This window comes from Ornithorhynchus anatinus, chromosome 6 (assembly GCF_004115215.2).
Source record: "Ornithorhynchus anatinus isolate Pmale09 chromosome 6, mOrnAna1.pri.v4, whole genome shotgun sequence".
Taxonomy (NCBI): Eukaryota; Metazoa; Chordata; class Mammalia; order Monotremata; family Ornithorhynchidae; genus Ornithorhynchus; species Ornithorhynchus anatinus.
The window spans coordinates 34,783,749-34,811,652 of record NC_041733.1 but is presented as its reverse complement, the minus strand read 5'-3'; the positions used below and the strand labels follow the sequence as shown (position 1 = coordinate 34,811,652).

General features: G+C 40.3%; 1 protein-coding gene across 1 annotated transcript in view; it reads left to right on the top strand.

The window, feature by feature from the left end:
- Positions 1–27,904, top strand: part of ATP11C (ATPase phospholipid transporting 11C) — a 123,922-nt gene that overhangs the window by 40,577 nt on the left and 55,441 nt on the right. Inside the window, 3 exon segments of the mRNA XM_029067502.2 lie at positions 15,177–15,296; positions 23,187–23,276; positions 27,004–27,084. Coding sequence (XP_028923335.1) covers positions 15,177–15,296; positions 23,187–23,276; positions 27,004–27,084 — 291 coding nt within the window.

The window sequence follows — 27,904 nt, the reverse complement described above, 5'->3', positions numbered from 1 at the left end:
TTTCACCATGCCTGCTGCCTCTAACACAGTTGCTGTGGGTGAAGTCAATTAATCAATCAGTGGTAACCACTGAGCATTTGCCATGTGCAGAACAATACAACAGAGTTGTACAGGAGCTTTCGGTCTACAGGAGGGGCAGATATTAAAATAAATCCCAGATATGGGAAATAGTAGAGTATATGGATATTTACATAATGACTAGACCTGGGATGGGTCTTAAAGTGTATGAGGGGGTACCCAGCCAAAGGCACAGGTGACACAGAGAGGAGGACAGATGGGGAAGTGAAGTCTTAGGAAAGGTCTTTTGGAGATGTGGTTTTAGGATGGCTTTGAAGTGGGGGAGCAGTGACAAGCTACATATATATTTATGTACTATACTATATTTATCCCTTTGTGGATAAATTGAGATCAAAAATGCTTCATATGGAAAGAGAAAGTGCATTTCAGTTATGCAGAATCTGGGTGAAGGATTCTTTTTTTCAGTCAGCTCTAGTTTTTTGGAAGTTGAACTTTAATCTTTGCATTTGAGAAGATAACTGCTCTCAACTCATTGGATGCTATCTGTTTCAACTTTTTTTTAATCTCCCCTGCTGACTCTTCCTATCTGAGGTCATTTGTTGTAGGTCACTATTCCTGTAAATACATTGCTCCGTGATCCTGGTCAGGTTGGGTCTGGATTTTTTTAAAGTTGGGTATTTTCACTTGCGTTTAACAGCTGCGCTGGAGTTGAAAACGAGGTAGTTCTGATATACCTTTAAAGAGCATGCCATTCTTTAAAAGACAGCAGGTATGGTCTAAATATTACTGGTGTTAAATATATGCTATTTAATTGATTAGCAAAGCTTAATGAGGCCAGTTACTGTCAATCAGTCAGTTGTATTTACTGAGTGCTTACTGTTTGCACAGCACTATACTAAGCATTTGGGAGAATTTGGGAGTTATTAGAAATATTTGTAAAAACAATTATCTGTTGTGATTTTGATTAAAAAATTAGAGGGTTTTTTCACTTCTGCAACAGAATAATGACATTGGATCAGGTGTTTCTGAATCAAGTAAAAAGCTAACCAGTTAATGGTATTTACTGAGCACTTACAGTGGATAGAGCCAGGTTCTAAGTACTTGGGAGAGCACAGTACAGTAGAGTTGGAGGCAAGGTCACTGCCCACAAGGAGCTTGCAGTCCAGAACAGGTGAGAGACATTAAATTAAGGATGTGTACAGAACAACTGTGGGATGGAGGGTGGGTGGAATATCTATTGTTTAAAGGGTACAGATCCAAGTGTATAGGCAATGCAGAAGGGGAGAGGACACAGGGTAAATGACGATTTTGTTGAGGAAAGCCTCTTGTGTGTGATCTTTTTCATCAAGCTTTGAAGGTGGGGAGACCTGAAGATTTTTTACTGCCATTTTTTGTATTCCTTCATTTGAATAAGAGGTGTTTCTCTGATTACATTGCAGAGCAGAACATTGTTGCCAAGAATGTTTGAACAAGCCGTGGGTTTAAGCTGGTTTCTAAGTTTCCAATAATATAACCTATAAGTTAACTTTAAATCCTGTGGGAAGCAGAGTTATTCTTAGAAACCTTTCATTATAAGCTCATTGTGGGCAGAGAATGTGTCTACCAGCTTTGTTGTATTGTACTCTCCCCAGCACTTAGAACAGAGCTCTGCACCCAGTAGGTGCTCAATAAATGCCATTGATGATGACGATTGTTGCTTGTCATAATAACTATTCTATTACAATCTCATTGAACTGAAATGAAGCATCATGCAGTGTCTGTACTGTTTCATGAGTTTTTAGCCATTCTAAACTTCTGGTTTTTGAAGCAAAGGCTTTGAATTTCTATACAAGTTCTAAGAGATCTCTATGTGAACTTTACAGATATGCTACTGATATTTTCAGATTCATATTTTCAGGCTTAGAAAGAACTAAAAGCTTCTATTTGTTTTGCCTTTACCAAAGGCCAGCTGGACATCTTTTTTATTTATTTTGTAGATAACTTGTTTAGTTTGGGGGAGGTGTGACCTCTTAACTACAAAATAAATTCTCAGAAACAACCATATGCATGCATTTCATGTGGTTTTTAAAATAGAGGAAGTAATATAATTCAGGAATTGTGTCTTGAAAACCCTCATAGGAAAATTGTGTAATAGTTACCACTGATTCATTGGAAATTAATGTATTTAAAGGGAAGATGTTTAGAAGATCTTGTCTTATGCTGAGTTGTCATCTCCAACCCATAGCGACACCATGGACATATCTCTCTCAGATCGCTCCACCTCCATCTTCAATTGTTCTAGTAGTGTCCCCATAGAATTTTCTTGGTAAAAATATGGAAGTGGTTTACCACTGCCTCCTTCCGCACAGTCAACTGGAGTCTCTGCCCTCCACTCTCTCCCATGCCGCTGCTGCCCAGGACAGGTGAGTTTTGACTTGTAGCAGATTGTCTTCCACTCACTAGTCACTGCCCAAGGTAGGGATGGAATGGATATGCCTCTGCTTGACTCTCCGTCCTGTAGTTGAGGCTGGTAGACTACTGGAAACTCTCCAGCTGCAACCCTGAGAGGGGGATTAGAAGGTAAAAGATCATTAAAAAATGCTACCATTACATTTTTCAAGACAAATTCCTATATTATTGTTATGCACATCACTAACAGAGTACTTCACAACTTTGTTGCACATTGCTAGCTTGCTTTAATTAGCTGGTGAAGAAGGCAGAAGTGTATGGTGGAGTATTTTACTATTTTAAATTCCTCACCACACCTTTGCTTTCTTCACCCAAGTTGACCTTTTTGTACCTCCCAAACTAACTTTGGAATTGTAACTCTCTCACCACTCTTCCAACTTTGTCTCATGCTCATGCTGTTCTCCCAGATAGGAACTCCCTGCCAGAATTCCACAGACCATAGGTTTCTCCACTTTCAGAGACTTACCAAAATCCGACCTCCTCCACCAACCCTTGTCTGTTTAATTCTCACTACCCAAAATTGTACCATTCCTGTGGCCCTGTACTATCTTTGCCCCAGAGATAGAGCATCCATTCAGGCTCTGCAAGCCTTTTTTCTCCATTCACTAGAAATGTTGTGTTTGATATGCACTTTTACCTTTCTTGTTCCTGAGGTCATCATTCTTCATTGCTAAGGTCTGTGTAAAATCTAATGATTGGTCTGTGTAAACTCTAATGATTTTTTAGGAAAGCATCCTTAGAGGAGAAAGTGCCTTTATCACTTTACCAAGGAAATTCAAGCAGTTCTTTGTTCCATAGCCCAAAGCACCCAGGTCTTTAGGGTCTAGTGCCCCCCTTTCTGAACGGCTCCACCCCAAATGCCCTGCAGAACTAATAATCTGTAGTAACACTTATTGGAGACTCTTTGGGGAGTACAAAGTGGTATGTTCCCTGCCCACAAGTAGTTTACATTCTAATTGGAGGCACAGAGATAAAAACTTATCAGTAGAGTTATCCTAATGCATAAATGAATGTACAGTTAAATATATGTAAGTGCTAAGGTGGGTTTAGAAAAGTACCTACGTACTAGAGATTGAGGTTTAAAAGATGATAGATTATTCAGGAAAGGCTTGTTGGATGAGGAGGGATTTCGGGGGAGCTTTGAATATGGGGAGGGCTGTAGTCTTCTTGGATTTGGGGAAAAAGAGAGTTCTAAATCAGGGGAACATTGTGAAATAGGGGACAGACTGGAGAGGCAACAGTGAGGTATAGCTAGAATGTTAGTTGGTGGGTAACACAGAGAGCAAATTTGGGAGTAGCATATGAAGAGAACAGATATGCAGTAATGTAAGTATTAAGACCTATTGAGAGCAAAGCATTATACTAAGCCCTGGGAAAATTACATGGGTGAGAATTAGTCATGCTCCTTGGTTCTCAAGAAGCTCTCAGTTCTAAGAATGGGAGCTGGTGAGAAGAAGCTTAGTGAAAGGCACATAAGGAAAGATAGAAACCAAAACAAAAAACACAAGCCTCAGAAGCCACATAGTGCGTCTAGAGTCCAGTCACATTCAAAGCCTCCTCAAAATTCAGAAATGTGTGGGAGTTCATAGCCATGGCTTCAGCCCTTTGCTGGCCCAAAGGTTCAGGGAAAGTTCATTCATTCAATCATATTTTTTAAGCGCTTACTGTGTGCAGAGCACTGTTCTGTTTGGGAAAGTGCAATACAACAATAAACTGTGACATTCCTTGCCCACAATGAGCTCAGAGTCCAGGGGTTGGGAGCAAGGCCCCAGGAGATCCAGCAGGAGAATGGCGGGAGTTGCTAGTAGCCCTCCGTGGAGTGGGAAGCTGAGGGGCTTGGTGTGCAGCTTGAGTGATAAATAGCTTTGCCCCTATAGCTTATTTAACACAGCAAGTTGCACTAGTTACTCACCCCTGCTTCTTGCAACTGAGATGGGGCACTTTGCTTTGCCCCTATTTACTGGACACAGCCCCTGGCCTGACCCTAGTATTTCTGGGATTCCTATTTTAATTGGGCCAGAGAGCCAGGACAGAAGTGTGCTTCCTTCCCCTTTCCCCCTCAGCTTCCTCTCTCCCTTCCTCTCCTCCCCCTACTGTGGGATCAGGCCATCTAACTCCACCACACAGCAAAGTGCCAGGAACCATTGTCCCCAAACCTCCAAGAGGCCAGCAACCGGGTCCCAGCCCATTTTGGGATTGACTCCACCCACCCCTCAAGAGGGTTCCAGGAAGGGGGCCACAGACTCAGACATGTGGTCAATGTCACTGGGGTCAGCTGAGTTGGGAAGCCAGTGGTGAGGTGGTTTTGCTTCATCCAGAGGCTCACGGGAAGTCAGTGAAGAGATGTGAGGAGTGGATGTGTGTACTGAATGACACCTCAAGAATCAATCAGTCGCAATTTTTGAGCATTTACTATACTAAGTTCTTGGGAGAGTACAATATAACAGACACATTCTGCGTGTAGTAAAGATCGGAGGGGAGAGGCACTGAAGGCAGGAAAGCCGATGTAATAGACCAACCCACAATATTACCAGAGCTAGTATCAGAGTGGTAGCTGTCTGGGTGGAGAGGAAGGAGTGGGTCTTAGAGATGTTGTGGAGGAAGAACTGACAAGATTTGGTGACATTCTTAATATGGGGTTTGAAAGAGAGGAGTAAAAGATAACGCTAGAGTTGTGGACTTGGGGGATGAGGACTATGATGACAACTGTGATAGGAAAGTGAGGTGGAGAAGAGGATTTGGGAGGGAAGATGAGGATTTCAGTCTTGAACATAATGAGCTTGAGTGGCATGTCCAGATGAATGGGAACCTGGCACATAGTAAACACTTAATAAATACCATCATTATTATTTTTAAAATTGGCAGGATTTGGTGTAGATTTAATATGAGAGTTAAGGGACTGTGAAGGATCGAGAGGCATCAAAGTTATGGCCTTCTGGGACAGGGAGAAGGGAGTGGTATCACTTTAGAGAGATCAAAGATGCGCAGGATTTTCCCAAACTGAAACACAGATTTGTGCCATTTAAAGTCAAAACTTTATCAGAAGACATCTCCCCTCAGAATCTTTTCACGGAAAACAAATGGATAGAATTTTTTTAGATTAGCAAAACACAAACTAAAGGACAGTGCTCCATTTCCTTTGCAGAATCCCAAAGACAAAATTGAAGAGCGTGACACAGTCTTGAAATAGTGGGATGAGAAATGCCAGGCCAGATCATTTTATTTGAAATCTTTAGGAAGTGTGCAAAGGAAGTTAAGGGAACGGAACAAGAACTTGAGTGCTCTTTTCTCCTCCTCCAAACTGGGAGTGCAGAGACTCGCAAACCACATTTGGCTCTCTTCCCTACTTCTGGGAAACTTTGGAAAGATTGCAGTGTTTGGTTCAAGTTGCTCGATAATCTGCAGCATTCTCCTTGAGATTTAGCTGGTATTGTTACAGAATTAATGCTCCCTCTTCTGCAAATGGCTCTATCTTTAGCTCCTGTTTCTAAGGTTTGTAATGTTCAAAATGTGTCCCCATTTATTTAGATAAGTTTTGATTTCTGCACTTTTGGGCCTTCTTTCTGCCTACGTTCATTTGGATATGTATTTTGATTCACTTCCTGTCTGCCATAGAGTGTTTTTGCTGGATTGCCTGACTGTCTTAGCTGTTGTTGCTCTCATTTTAGAGAGACTGTAGTACTTAACTACATGACCAAGATAGAGCTTAAATTTGAAAAACACCTACAATAGAAGATGATAGTTGTTGATGACGGCCTTTCTTTCTCTATCTGGTAAAACAGAGCTCTCTCCCAAACTCTGAATTGTGGATTATCTTTCCTGTTTAGGTTTTATGCTTATTGACATTTGCTTGATTGTTTTGTTTGTTTTATGGAAGGGCCTGGTGGAATGAGACCTTAAAAACTGAGAGCCAGAGAAATCAAGAGGAACTTAAAAAGATCTGTTTCACTCTTATCCATAAATAGTTCCCAGGGGTTAATTTTTCTAGCCTTGTTGGAATCCATCAGAAAGCGAAATTTCATCTCGATCCCAAACTTTGCTGCTCTACAACTTAACAGAAAAAAATTTAAGAGCCACATAATTAGGATGAGAAAGTCTTTTTCACTGGTAAAATTTTAAAGGCCAGCAGATAGGTGGATGTGTTTTGTGCAACTATAACCCCAAGTTCATTTATTTTTTTAGAAGGAGGAAAGGAACAATTCTGTTTTTCCAGGCAAAGTTAGCAGTGGCTACAGCCTTTGTGTTTTCAAAGGCCTTACTGTCAGAAGCTAAATTTATATTCCTATTTGTTGTTTTCTGTATTGTTTCTCCAGGTTGCCTCATGTGATGAGCTCTACGATTTGTTTTGATTCTAAAATGCACGTTTGATGTGGTGATCTTTTTCCAAAGCAGTTTCTCTTCAGCCCTCAGGATACCCTAAGGACTATTTGCTAGCTATAGTGAAGACGTCTGTGGTATATCTTGAGAGCTTTAATGTTTTAGCAAACATAATTACAATTCAGAACCAGTATCTTTAAGAAATGGGAAAGCACCCAGTTTCAGTTTTGTGTCATTTCCTCTGGCAGCAGTTCTTTAGGGAACAGTTGTAGAAGGAAATTAAAAGCTGGGGAAAAATATCTTAATAAGGATCAACGCATTATTTCAACTGGAAACTGTACATTTAACTTGAAGTTCTTACTGACTTAAGAAATTTAGCCAAAGAGATTGTGAACAAAGTTACATGAAAAATTGTGGTAATTATTATCTGTCTGTTTTCCATAAGAATAGTACCTACTATAAGTGGGTGGACATACACACTATGGTAGTATAACTTGAAAAAAGAACAAAAAATCATCTCTGGGTCTTTCAGCTATTTTGACTTTTAATATTTCTGCTAATGTTGATTGAAAACACTGCTACTCCAAGAAAGGAGTAGTTTTTATCACAGTTTACTTCAAAGAGTTTTGTAAATACCTATTCACTATATTTTGTGGGAATCAAGAGAAGTCAGTTTTAAGTTCTAAATATAACAGAATTTTGTCCTGGGATTGTTTTAAAAAAAGACTTTATTACTTGTTGAGGAATCCCCATATGGAAGTAAATTGATCTCACAATGTTAGATTCTCTTACTGGCAAGTGTCTATTGGTGTATAAAAGAGAGAAATAGCTAATTCCTGAGATTCAGTTAATTATTTTAATTTCCAGGAGTGTTAGCTGTGGGGTTAAAGATTAAAGCTGAAACCTGGAAAATTTTGTATTCACCAATATTTATATTCTGTTTGTGTTATTTAAATAGTTTTCATTATTTTTTGAAGTGAAGCTGTGAAATTTATGATGGTTAGTTTCAGTCCCAAAGACCATAAACTCCTCATGGTCAGGGATCATTAATACCGACTCTGTTGTACTTTCCCAAGTGCTTTGTGTGCTGTGCACACAATAAATGCTCAAATAACACTGATTGATTTTTATGTGTGCAACTGTATACATTTATGTGTCTTCTTGTTTGCTTATGTGGAGTTCTGTGACTTTTTTATTTAGTTAAGTGAGTGTCACCACCTTAAAAATTACTGAACAGAGACAGAGAAGGGGCACTGTAACCTGGTGGAGTCCCAAGCTCTAGTCCCAGCTCTGCCACTGCCTGCAGTGTGACCTTGGATAAATCTTTACTCTCTGTGCTTCATTTTTCTCATCTGTAAAATGAGAATATGATTCTGATCTCTGTTGTTCAAGGGATTGTGAGTTCCTTGAGGGATGGGGACTGTGTCTGTTTGTGATCCCAGTGCTTAATATAGTACTTAGCATTCACTCAGTTGTACTTATTGAGTGCTTATTGTGTGCAAAACATTATACTAAGATCTTGGAAGAGTACAATGTAACATCAAACACACACAGTAACAGTTAGGAAATATATAATCATTATTGAATGTTAAATGGTTTCTAGGTTTAAATAGCACCAGAAGATTTAAAATATTTTCTTCATATTTTAATAATTTGAAGGGAGCAAGATTTTGGTACAGTTTAAAAACCATTAGTTTGCTTGAAGGCATTTATTTGTAGGTTTGTAGAGATTTAAGTATCATGGTCATATTCTCCCAGGTTACTGGCCCTGAGGTGAATAGGTGGAATCTGTTCTCAAATCTCAGTAGTTCTCTGTGCACTTTGTTTTCTTAGTCATTTGTTTTATTCCATGCCATTTCCAAGTTCTGGAAAAGTTTATTCTAAGGCAACTGGAGGTCAGTGTGATCAGAGTAACCTCTTTCTGGGCATGTGATGAAAGCAAGAGAATAATCTTAAATTTAATAAAGTAAAGATTTGCAGAGCATCTCACCAGCTATCTGAACAAAGGGTTAATATATTTTATTTATGTAGATGATCGATCCACTTTACTTATCAGGACCTCAGGTTTCCTTTTCACATTCAACAAATGAACAGCAAGTTTAACTGGTAAATAATATCTCCCCCACTGCTTAGAATAGTGCTTGACACATAGTAAGTGCTTAAAAAGTTTAAAAAAGTTAAAGAAACCTCAGCATCTGTGTGTCCAGAATAAGTTCTCTGTTGTTTCTTTAAGTTTTTGTTGGTATCGACAGAGGCAGCAGGAGAGAGGGAGAGGTTGTAGACAGAGGCAGAAGAGGATGGAACAAAGATACCAAAGCCAGGCCAGATTAAGCCCCCTGTGGACCCTAGGGCTGATACTAATGATTGTAGTAAAGTACTTTTAATATGCCAAGCCCTATACTAACACTGGAGGAGATACAAGATAATTAGGTCAGCTACAATCCCTGCCCCCACAGGGCTCATGATCTAAAGGAAGTTGAACAGGTATTGAATCCCCATTTTACAGATGAGGAAACTGAGGCCCAGAGAAGGTAAGTGATTTTGTCCAAGTTTCACACAACAGGCAAGTGACAGAGGTGGGATTAACCTCAAGTCTTATGACTCCCATAATTCTGCTTTACAGGCCATCCCACCACCTTCTTCCACGCTCCCTTTGGGTGCAGCCTCGGGACCTCAGAATGGGCCAACCATTAGAAGCCCCCCCGCCCCTGCACCCCCCCACTTGCATACTTATTGAAGGCAAATCTCCTCCAAAAGGCCTTCCCTGACTAAGCCCTCATTTCCTTTTCTTCCACTCCCTTCTGCCTCACCCTGACTTGCTCCTTGTATTCATTCCCTCCGCCCCCCCAGTCCCACAGCACTTATGTACATATCTGTAAGTTATTTCTATTAATGTCTGTCTCCCCTTTTAGACTGTAAGCTCACTGTGGGCAGGGAATGTGTCTGTTTATTGTTGTATTGTACTCTCCCCAGGATTTAGTACAGTGCTGGGCACATAGTAAGTGTTTAATAAATACGATTGACTGACTGACTGACACATCACATGGGGGACCCCATTCTGATCCTGGCCAAAGACAAGGGGCTAGAGAGTGAATAAGCAAGCTAGCCTGAGTGGGAGCCGCAGCAGCAAACCCCACTGGCCAAAGCCAAGACCACTGCAGCTGCCTTGTTCCCCAGCCTTTCGGGACCCTCCTCTCCGGAGTGAAGATTTTACTGGGTCGGGGAAGGCATGGAGGGGCAAAGGGGATCTTAAAGGCATCCCACATCTGCTGGCTCCAGGACATAGAAGCTTGTCTTTCTGTCTGTCTGTCCCCTGCTTTACCCCAGCAATAACTCAGCCACTTAGGAATCATTAGGAATCAGGTATCAATCAAACAGTGGTATTCATTTATTTTCCGGTGGTATTTGTTAGACACTTGGAGAAGCAGCATGGTAGAGTGGTTAGAGCATGGATCTGGGAGTCAGAAGGCCATGGGTTCTAATCCCACTCTGTCACTTGTCTGCTATGTGACCTTGGGCAAGTCACTTCATTTCTCTATGCCTCAGTTATCTCATCTGTAAAATGGGGGTTGAGACAGTGAGCCCTTCATGGGACAAGGACTGTGTCCAACTCAATTTGCTTGTAATAATAATAATAATAATGTTGGTATTTGTTAAGCGCTTACTATGTGCCGAGCACTGTTCTAAGCACTGGATAGATACAGGGTAATCAGGTTGTCCCACGTGAGGCTCACAGTCTTAATCCCCATTGTACCCTCCCTAGCGCTTAGTACAGTGCCTGGTATGTACTTAACAAATACCATAATTATTTTTATTCTGTGTCAAACACTGTTCTAAGTGCTGGGGTAGGTACAAGTTAATTGAGTTCTTACCGTGTGCAGAATACTGTACTAAATGGATGAAAGAGCAAAATAGGTAGACAGTCCCTCCCCTCAAGGAGTTGACAGTCTAGTTGGAGACTCAGGTGCTGTATTCATTAATTCATTCATTCAGTCATATTTATTGAGCGCTTACTGTGTGCAGAGCACTGTACTAAGCACTTGGAAAGTACAAGGCTTTTGACTTGGTTGGGAGTGGGTGTGGGGAGACGCTAATGACAGCAAAGTTAAGGCGGTACCTGGGAGCCAGAGCTGAGTTGCAAGCACACAACCCCATCCCACTCCTCCATCAGCCACTGCCTCGTTCACATAGCGGAGAAATTTAAAATGGCCACCGGGCCTGCCCATCATCAGGTGTGCCTGTTGGGTGATGGGGACTTTGGGTCAATTTCAGTGCCTCTCCCCACAACTGACATCACAAATGCATGTCTGCCAATTTGGGAAAGTTTATTTTGACCATCAGCTTTGTAATGTCCTTAAAACCTCTAGTTTACTCTAGCCATCTGGCCTGCAAGGGAGAGGGATGAAACAAAGAGACTGGCAGAAGGAGGAGGAGGATGAAGAGACAGAGACAGAATTCTTATGACTTGTTCTGGCAAGTCACCGAAATAATCTCTCCATTTTTCCACTTGTCTTTTTTATTTAGTGGGGTCGTGAAATGTTAGAGTGCCAGGATTCAATAACTTTGTAAAATTTTGATCACAGGCTTTAAAAACACTCAGATCAGATTAAATGACTTCAAATTCGAGGGTGATTGTCACTTTAGGGCTTGGGCTTCGTTATGAGATTTCAGAATTTTGTTCGCACTCCACACGGCATTGTTTCCCATCCAAATAGTAAGTTGTGAAATTAATATTTAGAGTTTATCCAGCTTGGCACACTGTCCACATAAAATTGAGGATGACAAACCACCAATTTTAGTTTTTGGATAAAAGCATGCAGAAAATAGTGGATTTCTCAATAGGCTACCATTGCCACTTGAATCAACCAATCAGTTCGTATTTATTGAGCAGCTACAGAACGGAGAGTACTGTACTAACGCTTGGGAATACACATCAGAAAGAGGCACTTGTTCCTTGTGCACAAGGAGCTCGCAATGTAAAGTTGTGGGAGAAGCAAGCAAAATGATTTATAAATAATGGGAGCAAGTAGTAGCACAATTATTTCAGTGTAAGCAGCTGAATAAATAATAAAATACACAGAGAAGCAACATGGTGTAGTGGTTAGAGCACGCGCCTGGGAGTCAGAAGGTCATGGGTTCTAATCTTGGCTCTGTCACTTCTCTGCTTTGTGTCCTTGGGCAAGTCACTTCACTTTTCTTTGCCTCAGATACCTCTTTGTTAAAATCGAGATTGATACTGTGAGCCCCATGTGGAACAGAGACTGTGTCCAACCTGATTTGCTTGTATCCACTCAGTGCTTAGTACAGTGCTTGTGCACAGTAAGCACTTAGATACCGTTATTATTATTATAAATGGGAGAAATTTTCCTTTGGGAGGTGGAATTTTAAGATAACTTTGAAGGTAAGGAAAGCTGAGACTAAGCAGATTTAAAGTGGTAGACTTCCAAACCAGGTAACATTCTGAACAAGGTGTTGGAGGAGGGAGAGCCCAGCAAGGTTGTGTTGCAAGATGTATATGCTTTTAGCAAAGCCGTAATCTCTCGTGATTCTGCCATGCCAGATTGAACCCTACAGTGGAGAATCCCGCTATTCTAAAATCTAAAGTGCCGTGTGGAGGTAATCTAATCTACCTGAGCTCTATGTGATGGGAGGGCATGACTTCCAGGAGGGAATGTAGCCAAAAGATAAAGATAGGGTCAAGTGAAGGTGGAGGAAGGAATCAGAAAGGAAGAGAACTGGATAAGATAGAAGCAGATGGAGAGGGGCAGATAAAGAGGAAATGGTCAGATGGAAAGAGAGAGAGATAGACACAGGATGGAAAGGTAGCCCCAACAAATGGCAATCTATACTGCTTTTTACAACTCTCCAAAAGTGAGTCCAGATCCCTCTTGAGTAAGTCATTCCTAATGTTTTTACTATTCTCTCTTTTGGGAAGTAATTACACACAATCACACACACACACACATATACCCACCCACCCACTAGCCATAGGAGAGGAGTGAAGTACTGGTACCCAGTGGAATCAGGCAAAAACAGTCTTCTCTAAAAGCACAAAAGTTTTCATTCCTTTTCAGACTCTTTTTTTCTGAATTTTCCACCACCATTCTGCAATCGTAGCAAACACATAAATGCCATCTTTGGTTTTATTTTGGTATTTTCATCTAAAATGCAAACATTTTTTTAACTCTTGGCATTCTTACAGGACGATTTAATTTGTAATATGTCCATGCATCTGTGGGTGTGGTGCGAGTAGGAGGAAGAGAGAATTTATCATTTTCCTCAATTTGGATTTGTTCATTGATGTTGAAAATTGCATAGGCAACATGGAGGTGGGGGCGTGTTCTAATGAAAAGGGAGTTAACTGTTTCCTTCTTGAAAGTGCATTAACTCCTTCAGTCAACTGAAAGGTCTTTTTGTGTTCTGAAAGAGATAATTGGTCCAACAGTCTGTATCAGTCAATAGCATTTATTGAGCACTTACTATGTGCAGAGCACTGTACCAGAAAACATAATGAACCTCTCCTAATTGAGTAATTCTACTTCCTCATTGAGAGTGTAGGGCTGACACTTCCAGAAAACAATTTTGGAAAAACCCCAAATAAATACAACCATCAAGTCGGAAAGCTCCTCACGGGCAGGGAATATATCTACCAACTCTGTTATATATTTTTATATATCGTTCTCTCCCAAGCACTTCCTACAGTTCTCTGCACACAGTAAGCACATAATAAATCTGATTGATAGATTTTGTAAAAGTGACTTAAGTCTGTATTTAGTAGCTTTAGATTTTGGTCTGAGTCTAGTAAAATGAACCATACAGTGCCTGGGTTTTGGGAGAAAGAAATAAGGAGACAAAACACTTACCTGGGCAGCCACAATTACACCCCTCACCAGAACCAACATCCTTAAGTGGGGATCCAAGTAACAGTGGGAATTTGCTGCTCATTTCACTACCATTCTCCCAGTTAGCCAAAGCAGGGTGTGGGATTCCAGAAGATGGAAACTTTGTATATTTTTAGATATATAAAATAGAATAAATCAGAATACTGCTATTTGCAATAGTCATTTGGGTAAGAACTGTTGATATTCAGTACAGGTTTGAGACCCAGGTCATACAGGCATACTTCTGGTATTACAAAAGGAGAAAAGGAGAATTTCCTAATCAGTATTTGTACCTCAGATTGTTTTCAGAATATGCTTTCCAGGACTTTTAGCATTTACGTAGGACAGAGGAAGGAGAGAAATTCACATGATGGTAAAGATGTTTTATAGTTTTACAATTCCACATTAGGTCAGTGAACCTTTGAGAGTTATTCCATACATCATAGTGGAAATACTTAGCTATTAAATTTCTTAATGGTTATTTAAATTACACTTGTAGTGGATGCAGAATATTTGCCAAAATAAGTAATACCACTTTGAAGTTTGAATAACCCCTTTTTCCAGGGTTGTTATTGCTTTATCCCCTTCCCCCCGAGCTAAATTGAGAACAAATACTACATATCTAATTTTATAGATGAGTGAATTGAGGTCTCATGTTGCCTCTCTTGTCTTGTGTTTAGATTGTAAGCTTCTTGGGGGCAGGGATCATATCAACTTACTCTACTGTACTGTCCCATGCACACAGTTCAGTTCTCCGCACACAGTAAGTGCTCAATAAATACCACTGATATATCGATTAGTATGCAAAAGTGGGAATATCTGTTGTTTAAAACAATATAGCATTTTGAAACCCAATGGGATGATCTGCTTCAAAAAGATCTGTTTGCTATAAAAGTAATAAATTATAATCAGGTTTTGATGATCACTATTGATTATTGAACAGGAAACTTTCCATTTCGGAATGTTACTTACTGGCAGTAGTAGTAATAGCATTCATTCAGCATTTACTGTGTTTAGGACATGATACCAAGTGCTGGGGAAAAGTGTACAGAAGAGAATTAGACATGGTCTCTGCCCCTTAGGGGTCTCACAGTTACAGAAATAGAAATCATATGTTTAGAAATAATTTTCATTTTAGTACAGTAGGAGTGTATTTTTCTTGACAAGGATATTCCTCAAAATGGAAGTCTTATTCACAAATTCAGTTTTCTGACAGACAGTAAGAGCAAATCCAAGATGAGACATAAGTGACTGATATAGAAAGATACTGGTTTCCTTCCAATTTCATATTTAATTAGAGCTTGTAGCAATGTGCTGGGCCCAGGAGATTGTGGAAGAATTTGTGCCTACAAACCTATGAGACTGGGTTTTTTAGTAGAATGGGCATTTAGAAAGCTAAGAAATCTTATACTGAGCAACAATGCAGCATCTTTAGATGGGGCTCTTTCTAAGCTTGGAATAGACATACAATCATGTGATGAAAAACTTTGACTGTTTTTCTTTGTCTTGCAGTGTGCTGGGGAAGAGAAACGAGTTGGTACTCGGACAGTGTTTGTTGGCCATCGACCAGTTTCCGAAACAGATGCTTACATTGCCCAAAAGTTTTGTGATAATAGGATAATCTCATCTAAGGTAAGTTTGTTCATCAATCCAAGAAGCATAAAAAATTAATTGGATTTTGGTTTTTGACTGTGGGAGACTTTGAGCTTTCAGCATATCAGCATTTTATTTTAATCAGATAGTATTTATTGAGCACTTATTGTATGTAGAGCACTTGGGAAAGTACAGTGCAACAGAGTTGGTAGACACGTTCCCTGCCCATAACAAGCTTACAGTCTAGAGGGATCCAGTCATGAACATAAATAAATTACAGATGTGTACACAGGTGTTGTGGGACTGAGGGTGGGGTGAATACCAAGTGCTCGAAGAACTGAGTGCATAGACACAGGCAGGAGAAGGAGTTGGGGGAGGCCTCTTGGATGTGACCTTAATAAGGCTTTGAAATTGGGTCATATTTCCCTAAAGATGTACATATATAGTGTCAGAGATGATGCTGTTGATCATGCCATTCTAACCACAGGTGGAAATGAGAATAGGGTAGGGAAGGAATTATCACACAGCAGACATTGAGGTTTCCTAATCGTGGTGATGGTTTGCACGGAGCCATCCATACTGTCTTGCCTAGCCTTCTGTCTGTGACCAGCAGCAAGCATCAATTAATCAACCAGTCATTATTATTGTACACTTCCTGTGTGTAGAACAGTGTACAAAGCACTTGGGAGAGTACAGTATAATAAAGTTGGTAGACATATTCCCTGCCCACAGTGAGCTTATGGTGTAGAGGGGGATTCAGTCAGTTTATCAGTCATATTCATTGAGAGCTTACTGTGTGCTGTGCATGGTATTATATGCTTGGGAGAGTCGGACATTAATATAAACAAATTATAGATATGTACATAAGTGCCGTGGGGCTGAGGTAGAGTTGAATAAAGGTTGCAAATCCAAGTACAAAGGGAATACAGAAGGGAGTGGGAGAAGGGAAAATGAAGACTTAGTTGGGGAATGCCACTTGGCAGAGATGTGTTTTTAGCAAGGCTTTGAAGGTGGAGAGAGTAGTGGTGTATCAGATATGAAGAGGAAGGGAGTTACAGGCCAGAGGCAGGATGTGGGTGAGGGATCGGCAGTGAAATAGATGAGATTGAGGTATAGTGAGGAGCTTGGCATTAGCTAAGCCAAGGGTGTGGGCTGGGTTGTTGGGAGGTAAGATAGGACGAGGTCAAGTGACTGAGTGCTTTATAACTGATGATAAGGAGCTTCTGTTTGATTTGGGGGTGGATGGGCAACCATTGAAGGTTCTTGATAGTGGGGAAACATGGACTGAAAGTTTCTGTAGAAAAATGATCCGGGCAGCTAAGTATGGACTGGAGTGGGAAGAGACAGGAGACAAGGAGGTCAGCGAAGGGGCTGCTGCAGTAATCAAGAAGGGATAGGATCATTGCTTGGATTAATGTGGTAGCAGTTTGGAGAGGAAAGGACAGATTTTAGTGATATTGTGGAGGTGGAACCAGCAGAATTTGGTGACAGATTGAATATGTGGGCTGGAAGAGAGATGAGTCAAGCACGGAAAAGATAAGAGTTAAAGGTGCAGTCTGTAGCTGTGAGACAGAACCAGGTAGTCAAAAGGTTTTTGTGGTCAGGGCAAGAAGAATGTTGAAAGTAATAGAATATTTAAAAATCAGGAGGGATTTTTTTGTAATGCTTTAAAAACTGTTCAGAACTTTTAAAGACTATTTTATAATATGTTGTACAATAGGCACTCTTTGGATTCCCTAAATGAACTATAGAATCCAGAAGCCAATCATTAAGCAGTGCCTCTTCTTGTGTTTTATTCCTCCTTTTAAATTTTAGAGAAGCAGTATGGCCTAGTGAAAAGAGCACAGGCTTGGGAGTAAGAGGACCTTGGTTCTGAACCCGACTCTGCCAGTTGCTTGCTGTGTGACCTTGGTCAAGTCACTTAACTTCTCTGAACCTCAATTTCCTCAACTATAAAATGGGGATTAAATCCTACTCCCTCTTACTTTGACTGTGAGCCCCATTTGGGATGGGGCTGGGTTCAACCTGTTAAACTTGTATCTACCCCAGCACTTAAAACAGTGTTTGATACCTAGTAAGTGTCTAACAAATACCATTAAAAAAACCTAGAATAAAAAAACAGTTTCTAAGGAATTAACGCTTGTCTTAATAAGTCATGTGGAAAGAACTAAATATGTTGAGAATAACAAGATTTTTTACTGACAAGTGGTGTTATTGTTTCACTGCATAAAAAGTTAATGGGCGTTGCTTTGTAGCTGAACAGAAGGCTCAATTTTGTATTCTATAGAACGTTTTGAAAACCTTCCCGGTTTGTGTTTTGCATTCATGTGACAATAATAAATAGAGGGAAGCTTTTTCGTGTGATTAGTCCCTCTGTGGGTGTGACTCTGCAGGCAGATATTTTTGCCAGGTGGTATATGATAGAAGGTAAAATGAAGGGTAAATGTTCTATTCTTAGGCTTTGCTAGGGAATTGAACAGTAAATTAGAAAGTGTGACTTGACAAACATCTTGAAGTTGCCCTTCTACCACTGAGTCATATGGCTTTATTTCAATTTTTAAAATTAGTCCTAGATTGATAGATCAATCAACCAATCAGTCAATATAATTTATTAAGTGCTTGCTGCATGCAGAACCACTGTAGTAAGCACTTAGGAGAGTACAGTACAACAAAGTTGGTGGGCAAATACCTTGCCCACAATGAGCTTACAGTCTATAGTGGGAGGCAGACATAAATATAAATAATTTATATATAAAATTTAATATATAATTTATAGATGTGTACATAAAGTATATACATTTTTGCATGGAATAGCATAAAAAAAGGCATGTGTTGGATCTGGTAACTTCAAAGGAGGATTTGCAATCATGATGAAACTAGGTTACAGTGTGCAGAGTGAACTTGTTTTCCTCTAAAGATTTCCCAACTGTTGAAAGGGCTTTATTTTTACAGGTGAATCTGGGATCCTTTCAGCACTTAGTCCATAACATTCCAGTTTTGGGGATTCAAACTAAGAATCCAGTTGTGTTTCCTGCTAAATCTGTCAATTAATTGATATTTACTGGGCACTTTGTGCAGAGCACTGTACTAGGGGCTGGATACAAAACAGTTGGTGGACAAGGTCCCTGCTCACAAAGAGCTTCCATTCTAACAGCCAAGTGTTTTTAGTACTGCCAGACCCATATTTATTCAAGATTAATAAATTAAAGACATTAGAATCTGTTCTTTGTTGATTTTGGCCATTTAGTATTTGATCTGGTTTAATTTCCTTTCCCCATTCCTCCATGGAGGTAAAAATAACTTCATCTTAATTGGGAACTTTTGTTTTTTCCCCATGTAATGTGAGTGCTGTAAGTGTTCCATTGGAAATGAGACTTGTTAACTGGAAACACTGAAGGATATTCATTTTGACCTAATTTTAATTTAATTTTTCCCCATTTGAAGAAAAAAACTTTTTCAAAAAAAGCCCCAAAAAACAAACTTGTCCTTTCCAGCCTGGGACACTGAAACTTGCTCCATGGCTGTCTAGCATCAAAGGTCATCAGAAAGTTGCAACTCAAGCTTGTGTATTCTCTGGCATGTGGAACGGAATACTAAGTTCTCGCTGTTAGTATCTTTCAACTCCATGTTTGTCCATTGTCTACATTTTCCAGTTCCCAGTTTTGATACTTATCTTGGTGGTGCTTAAACAGAATAGAAATCAGTCACCCAGTAATCTCCTGGATCTATCAATTTGAAACAGAATTCTGAGAGTAGACTAACAATGTTTGGTTGGACTACAGTTCATTTATTAGGTGCCGATGAAAAATTTTGACTTTCCAAGATTTTAGACAAGGAGCCATCATAAGCATTTTCTTGCTTTTTTGGGGGAAAAGACAGACTCACTCTTGCAATTTCCTGTCAAGTCCAGGAACTATCAATCAGTAGCATGTACTGAATACCTACTCCATGTCAGAGCACTGTGCCCACTACTCTTACCACTTGCAAAGAGTTAGGTAGCATGGAATGACTCAAGCAGCAGCTAGGCAGAAGGAGAGATGAAAGCAAGGCATGGGGAGTAGTTTAGCTTGAGAGAAAAGTGTGCAAGATGGGGTTTCATGAGAGAAGAAAGATATATAGTGGGGAGAGAAATCTGATTGAGTGTACTAATGCCAATGTCAGGTGCTTCTGCTTGATGCAGAGATGGCTGGGCATCCATTGGAGGTTTTTGAGGACTGGGGTGCTGTGTATAGGACACTGTTCTAGAAGTTTCCAGATGCTAGAGTGAGGTTTGGATTGGAGAGGGGAGAGAATGAAGGCAAGAACATCAGCAAAAAGACTGATGAGGAATTCTTTCCTTGGTAATCAGAACCTCAAATCTATTTGTTGTATATCCTGTGGGGACCCACCTCTCCCAGCAAATAAGGCTAAATTACATGATTTAGTGATTCACTTAATAGCTGTGGTATTTGGTAAGCACTACTAAGTGCCAAGTATTGTACTAAGCACTGGGGTAGATGCAGTGTTGATTGGGTTAGATACAGTCCCTGTCCCACATGGAATTCCCAATCTTGATCTCCAATTTACAGATGAGGTTACAGAGAAGTGAAGTGATTTGCCCAACGTCACATAGCAGATAAGTGGTGGAGCCAGGATTAGTACCCAGATCTTCTGATTCCCAGGAGGATGAAACTTAATTCTCACTGGAATGAGTATCAGAGCAAAGGGAACAAAGGGATTACTTAGTTGTTTAGCCTGTATATACAGGCCAGCCACAAGGCAGACTCGAATAAGAACCAAACAAGGCAGAAAGCAGCATTTTATGGGGTCATCCCCAAAATATACATGAAACCTGGTTAAATTAAAAAAAAATAGCTCAGCAGTGGAAAAGCCCATCAGCAACATAATGTGTTCACCCTCCATTGCCCTCCTTTGCTGCATTAGAGAAGCAGTGTGGCTCAGTGGAAAGAGCACAGGCTTGAGAGTCAGAGGTCATGGGTTCTAATCCCTGCTCTGCTGCTTGTCAGCTGTGTGACTTTGGGCAAGTCACCTAACTTCTCTGGGCCTCAGTTACCTCATCTGTAAAATGGGGATGAAGACCAATGTGGGACAGCCTGATTACCTTACATCCCTTTACCTTAGATTACCTTAGAACAGTGCTTGGCACATAGTAAGCGCTTAACAAATGCCATCATCATCATCTTTGCCTAAGTATGCTTGACTGCATTTTTGATTGAGAGCTGATTTCTATTGTATGAGTGCTTGTTTGCAGCTGACAATAAGGAAATTTGAAGGTCTAGGATCAAGTCCCAAATTAATTTCATCATTAGAAACATCCTAAAAATTAAAAAAACTGACTTCCCTTATCAGACTGTAAACTCTAACCAGTAAAGGTTACACAGTATTAATTCTGTTACTGATAGGAAAGTGGAAAGTCACCGGAAAGATGAAGTAAAGAGATGAAGGGAGAGCAGCTAGGAATCCAGGACAGGTTAGAAGCTCAATAATATTACTTGATGTTTCTAAAAAGCATTTTCAGTTGATAATATATATTGAGTGCTTATTCTTTGCAGAGCACTGCACTACACACTTGGGAGAGTACAATAGATTTAACAGACAATAATCCCTGCTCTCTAATACTGGCATTAAAATAACACGTTGAGTAAAAAGATAAGCCCATAAGTGTAAATGAGGAATAGGAGAGAATAAGTACCTAAGTGTTTAGGTGATGGAAAAGTGCTAAAGTGATAGTAGTGGGGGATATAGGTTGGAGACGAAAGAGATGATTCAGGGAAGACTTCCTGGACGAAATGTGACTTGAGAGCACCTTGAAAATAGAGAAGTGTATGAACTGGGTGAAATGTCTGCCAGGTGAAAATGAGAAAGGAGTTCCAGACAGAAGGGAGTGCATGAGCAAGAGTTCAATAGGGAGAGAGATAATGAGGCACTGCAAGAGGTTGGCTTGAGAGGAGAGAAGTGTATGAACTGGGATGTGGTAAGAGAGGGGTGAGGAGAAGTAGTAGGGAGAGAGTTGACTGAGTGTTCCAAAGACAATGGTCAGGAGTTTCTGCTTGGTGCAGAGAGGAAAGGCAGCCATTGGCAGTTTTGGAGTGGTGACTTGTAATAACAAATGCCATAATTATTATTGTTATTGTTGTTTACAATGTGTCAAGCACTGTACTAAATGCTGGGGTCTGTGCAGGATAATCAGGTCCCACATGGGGCTCCACCCTAAATTTGTCCTGTGACAATACAAGAATGCAGTTTCACTGGGCTCTCTCTCTCTCTCTCTATAGAATAGCGACTTATCTTCTTCCTGGAACTATCTTATAATTTAATCACAAAGACAAATGTTTTGCTTGTGATTCACTAGAATTCTTAATCATTTTCTGCCACCCATACTTATATGTAGGTATTCCTTTCCTTGTGGTGAGCCCCTCCCTATTTAATTGTTCTGTTTTTCAGTGGTCTCATGCTACTTTCCATCCATATTGTCTTTTTTATTTAATGGTATTTGTTAAGTGCTTACTATGTATCAAACACTGTTTTAAGTTCTGGGATACAAGCTAATAAGATTGCATACAGTCTCTGTCCTGCATGGGGCTCACAGTTGAAGTATGAGGGAGAACAGGAGAACTGAGACATAGAGAAATTAAGTGACTTGCCCAAGATCATAGAGCAAGCAATTGGCAGAGATGGGATTAGAACCCAGGTCCTCTGACTCCCAAGCCCGTGCTCTTTCCACTAGGTCATGCTGCTTCTTGTCTTTTTTCTCACATTCATTTTCTATGGTCGTTTTGAATGTAAATCCTATTCTTGAAGATACTCTTCTTGTCAGTGGCATTAAGAGACTGTAGCTCATTGTGGGCAGGAAAGGTGCTTACCAGCTCTGTTGTACAGTACTCTTCCAAGAGCATAGTACAGTGCTATGCACACCATAATCGCTCAACAAATATCTTTGATTAGACCGAGATTGCCATCAGTTTCTTCCGTCAAGTGTTTTCAAATCTATTAGAAAGAACTTGATGCCTTGGAGACATAGGCTGTACTAACAGTAGAGGGCAAGTTGTTGAAGTGACTGTGTTTTAATTTAAAAAGTGGGGTAACTTTGAGAAATGAGTATAATAAAATGTATGAGTTTTTTGTGTTCATTTGATAGTTGCAGTCATTTCTGCTATAAAGTGTTTTGTTATATACAGTTTGGATATAAACTGTTCATGAATGCAACTATCACAATGACCGTATTTATATTTGGGAATGTTAAAAGGTCATTATCTTTGTTTGACCCAGTAATTTTTTTGAAAGTCCAGTAAAGCTCATCCTAATTTGACTGATGTTTGCTATGAACACCCACATCATGTTAAGAAAGTTCTTGAAGAGCCAAGGATTTCATTCAAAGGCGTAAACTTAAAAGCAGTGTTCTAGGCACCATTTTGTATTTGTGAAGATCCCCACTACACCTAGGTTAGGGATTGTTCTCAAATATCAGAGGATTTATTATGAGTCATTGTGTATTCCTAGAGGAGCAGTGTGGCTTAGTGGAAAGAGTATGAGCCTGGGAGTCAGAGGACCTGTATTGTAATACCACCTCTGACATTTGCCTGCTGGGTGACCTTGGTTAAATCACTGACCTTCTCTGATCCTCAGTTCCCTCATCTGTAAAATGGGGATTCAATACCTGTTCTCACTCCACTTTACAGTGTGAGCCACATGTGGGACCTACCCCAGTGAAAAATACAGTGCTTGGCACATAGTAAGCACTTAACAAATACCACATTTATGTCTGAAACTCTCTGACCCCTGGAAGAGTTGTATCTGTTCATTTTGGAAAAGTTTGTCTTACTATCCAAACATTGTGTGCATTTATACAGCTTCAAAATAGTGGACTTTCTGCTTATGATTTAGTTACTTCTCAAAGCATTTTTGACCTTTTCTTTTCGTTTCTTTCAGTATACAGTTTGGAATTTTCTCCCAAAGAATCTTTTTGAACAATTCAGAAGAATAGCAAATTTTTATTTCCTCATCATATTCCTTGTACAGGTAAGAGCTCTATAAATAAACACATATCCCCTTTGACACTTTTCTGCTTCAGAGGACTTAGTTACTCCTTAATTTCATTCATTAACTGGTTGCAAATGTGAATAACACCTCTTCAAAGGGTGTATATTTAACACCTCTCATCTTTTTAAAATGTTCTTATTGACAGGGAGTTCATTACTGAAAGATCTTGGTGAGAATTTTTCTGTTCATTATTCTCCATCCCTTTATGTTTTTGTCTTGTTTTAGTTTATTTTTTCTATCTGCAGTATTAGATAGGTTATATGTCCTTGTCCTGAATGGAACACCCTCCAGTCAATCAACCATATTTATTAAATGCTTACTGTGTGCAGAGCACTGTACTAAGTGCTTGGGAGCATACAATATAACAGAGTGAGGCCGACATTAATATAAATAAATAAATTGCAGTTACCTAACTAAGTGCTGTGGGACTGAGAGGGGGTGAACAAAGGTTGCAAATCCAAGTGTAAGGATGATTCCAAAGGTAGTGAGAGAAGAGGAAATAAGGATTTAAGGAAGGCCTCTTGGAGGAGATGTGCTGATAATAAGGCTTTGAAGGTGGGGAAAGGGAAAGGGAAGAGGGAGGGATTTCCAGGCCAGAGGTAGAATGTGAGCAAAGTGTCATCGGTGAACTAGACGAGATTGAAGTATAGTGAGTAGGTATGATGTTAGAGGAGCGAAGTGTGCCAACTGGCTTGGAATAGGAAATCAGGGAGGTGAGGTAGGAGGGGGCAATGTGATTGAGTGCTTTAAAGCCAATGGTAAGGAGTTTCTGTTTGATGTGCAGCATGGCATGGTGGGTAGGGCACCAGCCTAGCCACCTGCGTGGCTCAGTGGAAAGAGCATGGATTTAGGGGTCAGAGGTCGTGGGTTCTAATTCCGGCTCCGCTATTTGTCAGCTGTGTGACTTTGGGCAAATCACTTAACTTCTCTGTGCCTCAGTTATCTCATCTGTAAAATGGGGATTAAAACTGTGAGCCCCTCGTGGGACAACTTGATTACCTTGTATCTCCCCCAGCGCTTAGAACAGTGCTTTGCACATAGTAAGCTCTTAAGTGAAATAATAATAATAATAAGGCAGAAGGATCTGGTTCAAATCCCTACTCCACAACTTGTCCGCTATGTGATCTTGGGCAAGTCACTTCCCTTCTCTGGGCCTCAGATAGGTCATTTGTAAAATGGAGATTAATACTGTGAGCCCCCTGTGGAACAGGAACTGTGTCCAGTCCAATTTGCTTGTATCCACCCTAGCACTTCGTACAGTGCCTGGCACATAGTAAGCACATAACAATATTATGTGGTGTCGGCTTGGTGAGCAAAATGTAGACTGGACTGAAGTTGAGAGAGGCAGGAAGATCAGCCAAGAGACTGATGCAGTAATCTTCATGGGATAAGTTAATTGCTTGATCAGTGTGGTAGCAGTTTGGATGGAGAGGAAAGGGTGGATTTTAGCTATTTGTGAAGGATGTGAACTGGCAGGATTTAGGGATAGATTGAATATGTGGGTTGAATAAAAGGAGTTGAGGATAACACCAAGGTTATGGGTTTGTGAGACAGGAAGGATGGTGGTGCTGTCTACAGTGATGGAAAAGTCAAGGGGAGAACAAGGTTTTTGTGAGAATATGAGAAGGACTGTTTTGGACATGTTAAGTTTGAGGTGTCAGCAGGACTTCCAAGTAGAGATGTCCTGAAGGCAGGAGAAAATATGAGACCGCAGAGGAGGAGAGAGATCTGAGCTGGAGATGTAGATTTGGGAATCATGGGAATCATTGAAGCCATGGAACAAATGAGTTCTTCAAGCGAGTGGATGTAGATGGAGAATAGGCGGGGACCCAGGACTGAGCCTCGAGGGACTACTCCCACAGCAAAACAGTAAGGAGATGGGAGGAAGAGCCTGTGACAAAAACTGAGAATGAATGGCCAGAGAGATAAGAGGAGACCAAGAGAGGACATTGTCAGTGAAGCCAAGGTTGGGTAGTGTTCCTAGGAGAAGGGGGTGGTCAGCAGTGTCAAAGGCAGTTGAGAGATCAAGGAGGAAGAGATGTGGAGTAGAGGCTGTTGGATTTGGCAAGAAGAAGATCATTGGTGACCTTTGAGATGGCAGTTTTCGTGGAGTGAAGAAGACGGACCATCATATGCGGGACAGACCATATACACCAGCTCACTACTCTCCCCACCTTCAAAGGCTTATTAAGGTCACATCTCCAAGAGGCCTTCCCTGATTAAGCCGTCTTTTCCCTGACTCCTTCTCCCTTCTGCATCATCTGTGCACTTGAATCTTTACCCTTTGGTCATTTGGTGTTCATTCCCGCCCCGCCGCACTCATGTGCATATCAGTAAATTATTTATATTAATGTCTGTCTCCCCCTCTAGACTATAGCTCGTTGTGGGCAGACATGTTTACCAACACTTTTGTAATGTTCTCTCCCAAGCACTTAGTGCTTCTCCACATATAAGTGCTCAGTAAATACTAGTGATCAAATGATATCCCCAGATCAGGATTTCATTCGTCCTTGAATCTTTAGTTTCCATCGGGATTTTTTTCATACTGGATTAGTTTTTTCTCAACCTGCTCTACATTTTAATTTTTAAAGTTAAATTTTAGTACTCTATTCAATACCCCATGGAAATTTTAGCAAATTAAAGATTTAAATGTTTTCATTATAGCTGCATTAAAAAAATAAAAGCATTTGGTCTTTCAGTTTCATTCTAGCCCTTGGAACTAAATCCTGTAACATTTATAGTTTCCATTGCGTGTTTTGGGAGGGGTGTGGGTGTTTGGGCCAGGGGGAATCTGCCTACTGCACACAGTTAGCGCTGAAGACTGGTTGACTGATACAGTGCAACAGAGTTGGTAGACACTGCAGTCCCTGCCCACTTGATTCTATTTATCGTGATTATGTTGTTTTGTTTTTGTCTGTCTCCCCAGATTAGACTGTAAGCCTGTCATTGGGCAGGGATTGTCTCTATCTGTTACCGAATTGTACATTCCAAGCGCTTAGTGCAGTGCTCTGCACATCGTAAGCGCTCAATAGATACTATTGAATGAATGAATGAATGACTTTACAGTCTAGAGAGAGAGAGACAGGCAAATAATTTCTAATGTAAAATTTTATAGATCTAACACAGTGCAGCTCAAAGTGCCACTTTGCAAGAGGGTGACTTTATCAAACCAATAGTTTACATTATAAACCATTAGTAGTCTCAAATGAAAACCTCATTTTCTATAGACATAAAACAGTGGTAGAGAAGAGCTATACAATTTCAGAATGTTTGCTCTTAACTGATTACACTGTTTTTCCTGTGTTCAGTCATTGTTTCCACATACCAAGCAAGGCAGGTACGACCAAGAAGAATATTGCTGACTTGTTCACGCTTCAAATAAAGTGCTAAATCCAAATTTTTGTGAAATATTCCACCTTATGGTGTAAATTCTCATCTCTTTTATGTGTTATGGTGCCTTCTTCAGTGCCCCTTCCCTCTCTCACTCCCTCCCCCCATTTCACCCCCACCCACTCTCTTTCCATTTTCATTAAAGGGACTGATAAGGCAGGATGTCAGTGGAAAAATTCTTTTGTGGTGAACTCAGTGTTCATTTTCTTATCCTCTTCAGACATATGCTATTCCCCTCCAGTTCCAAAGAACAAATGTCCTTTATATAGTGATCATTTTCATTAAAGTTTTAAAATTTGTCCCTGTTTTTATCTAGGTAATAGTAGATACTCCAACCAGCCCAGTAACCAGTGGACTTCCACTTTTCTTTGTAATAACTGTTACAGCCATTAAACAGGTAATAATTCTTATCAGTTGCCACTAAAAATGTGTTAAATTAATACTGTAGTATGCTTCTTTCTAATTTCTATCTCAGGAATACTGTATAAACAGAAATAATAGATTTGTTTCACAATACTTATTTGAATAGCATTGTATTTTCCAAAAGCTTTCACACAGTTATCTCGTGATAGCCTCACAACACCTTTGTGAGCTTGGGTGAAACAGGAATTCTTTCCCCATTTTACAAATGAGGAAACTGTGGGCCTGAGAGACTAAGTGATTTGCCAAAGATCACAAAACAAGCCCTGTCAGTGACCAAGCTAAACAGGACTAGAACCCAGGCTTCCTCCTTCTTAGATCTGTGTTCTTTCCCCTAGACCACACTCTACTCTTCATATACCTCCTAAAAACATCTGAACAAATTCTTGAGAGAATTGCAGTTAGAAGCTCTTCTCTGGTGTCTCTGTATTTCCTTCTGACCCCTCTGAAAATTGGGGTGGGGAAAATGTTATGCTCCAGGTGGCTTAAATTGCAAAAGTTCTGAAATGGGCTCTAGAGATAAGTAGATTACCTCAGTTTGGCTTCTGCAACCAAACAAGGATGTCTAAAGTACCTTTGTTTTGCTTTGAAAGAACTTCACTTCTTCCATTTCTTGAAGATCCCTATGAAGCATAAATAGCTATTTTTGATGGGGCAGGTGGGGAGGAAGAAGGAAAAAAGCTAACAAAAAAACCACAGTCCTTAGATGGTATTCTATACGAGGTTGTCAGTCTAAAAATCACAAAATTGCAAGAGGACTACAGGAAATCATTTTATTCCTGAGAAATACCAATAAT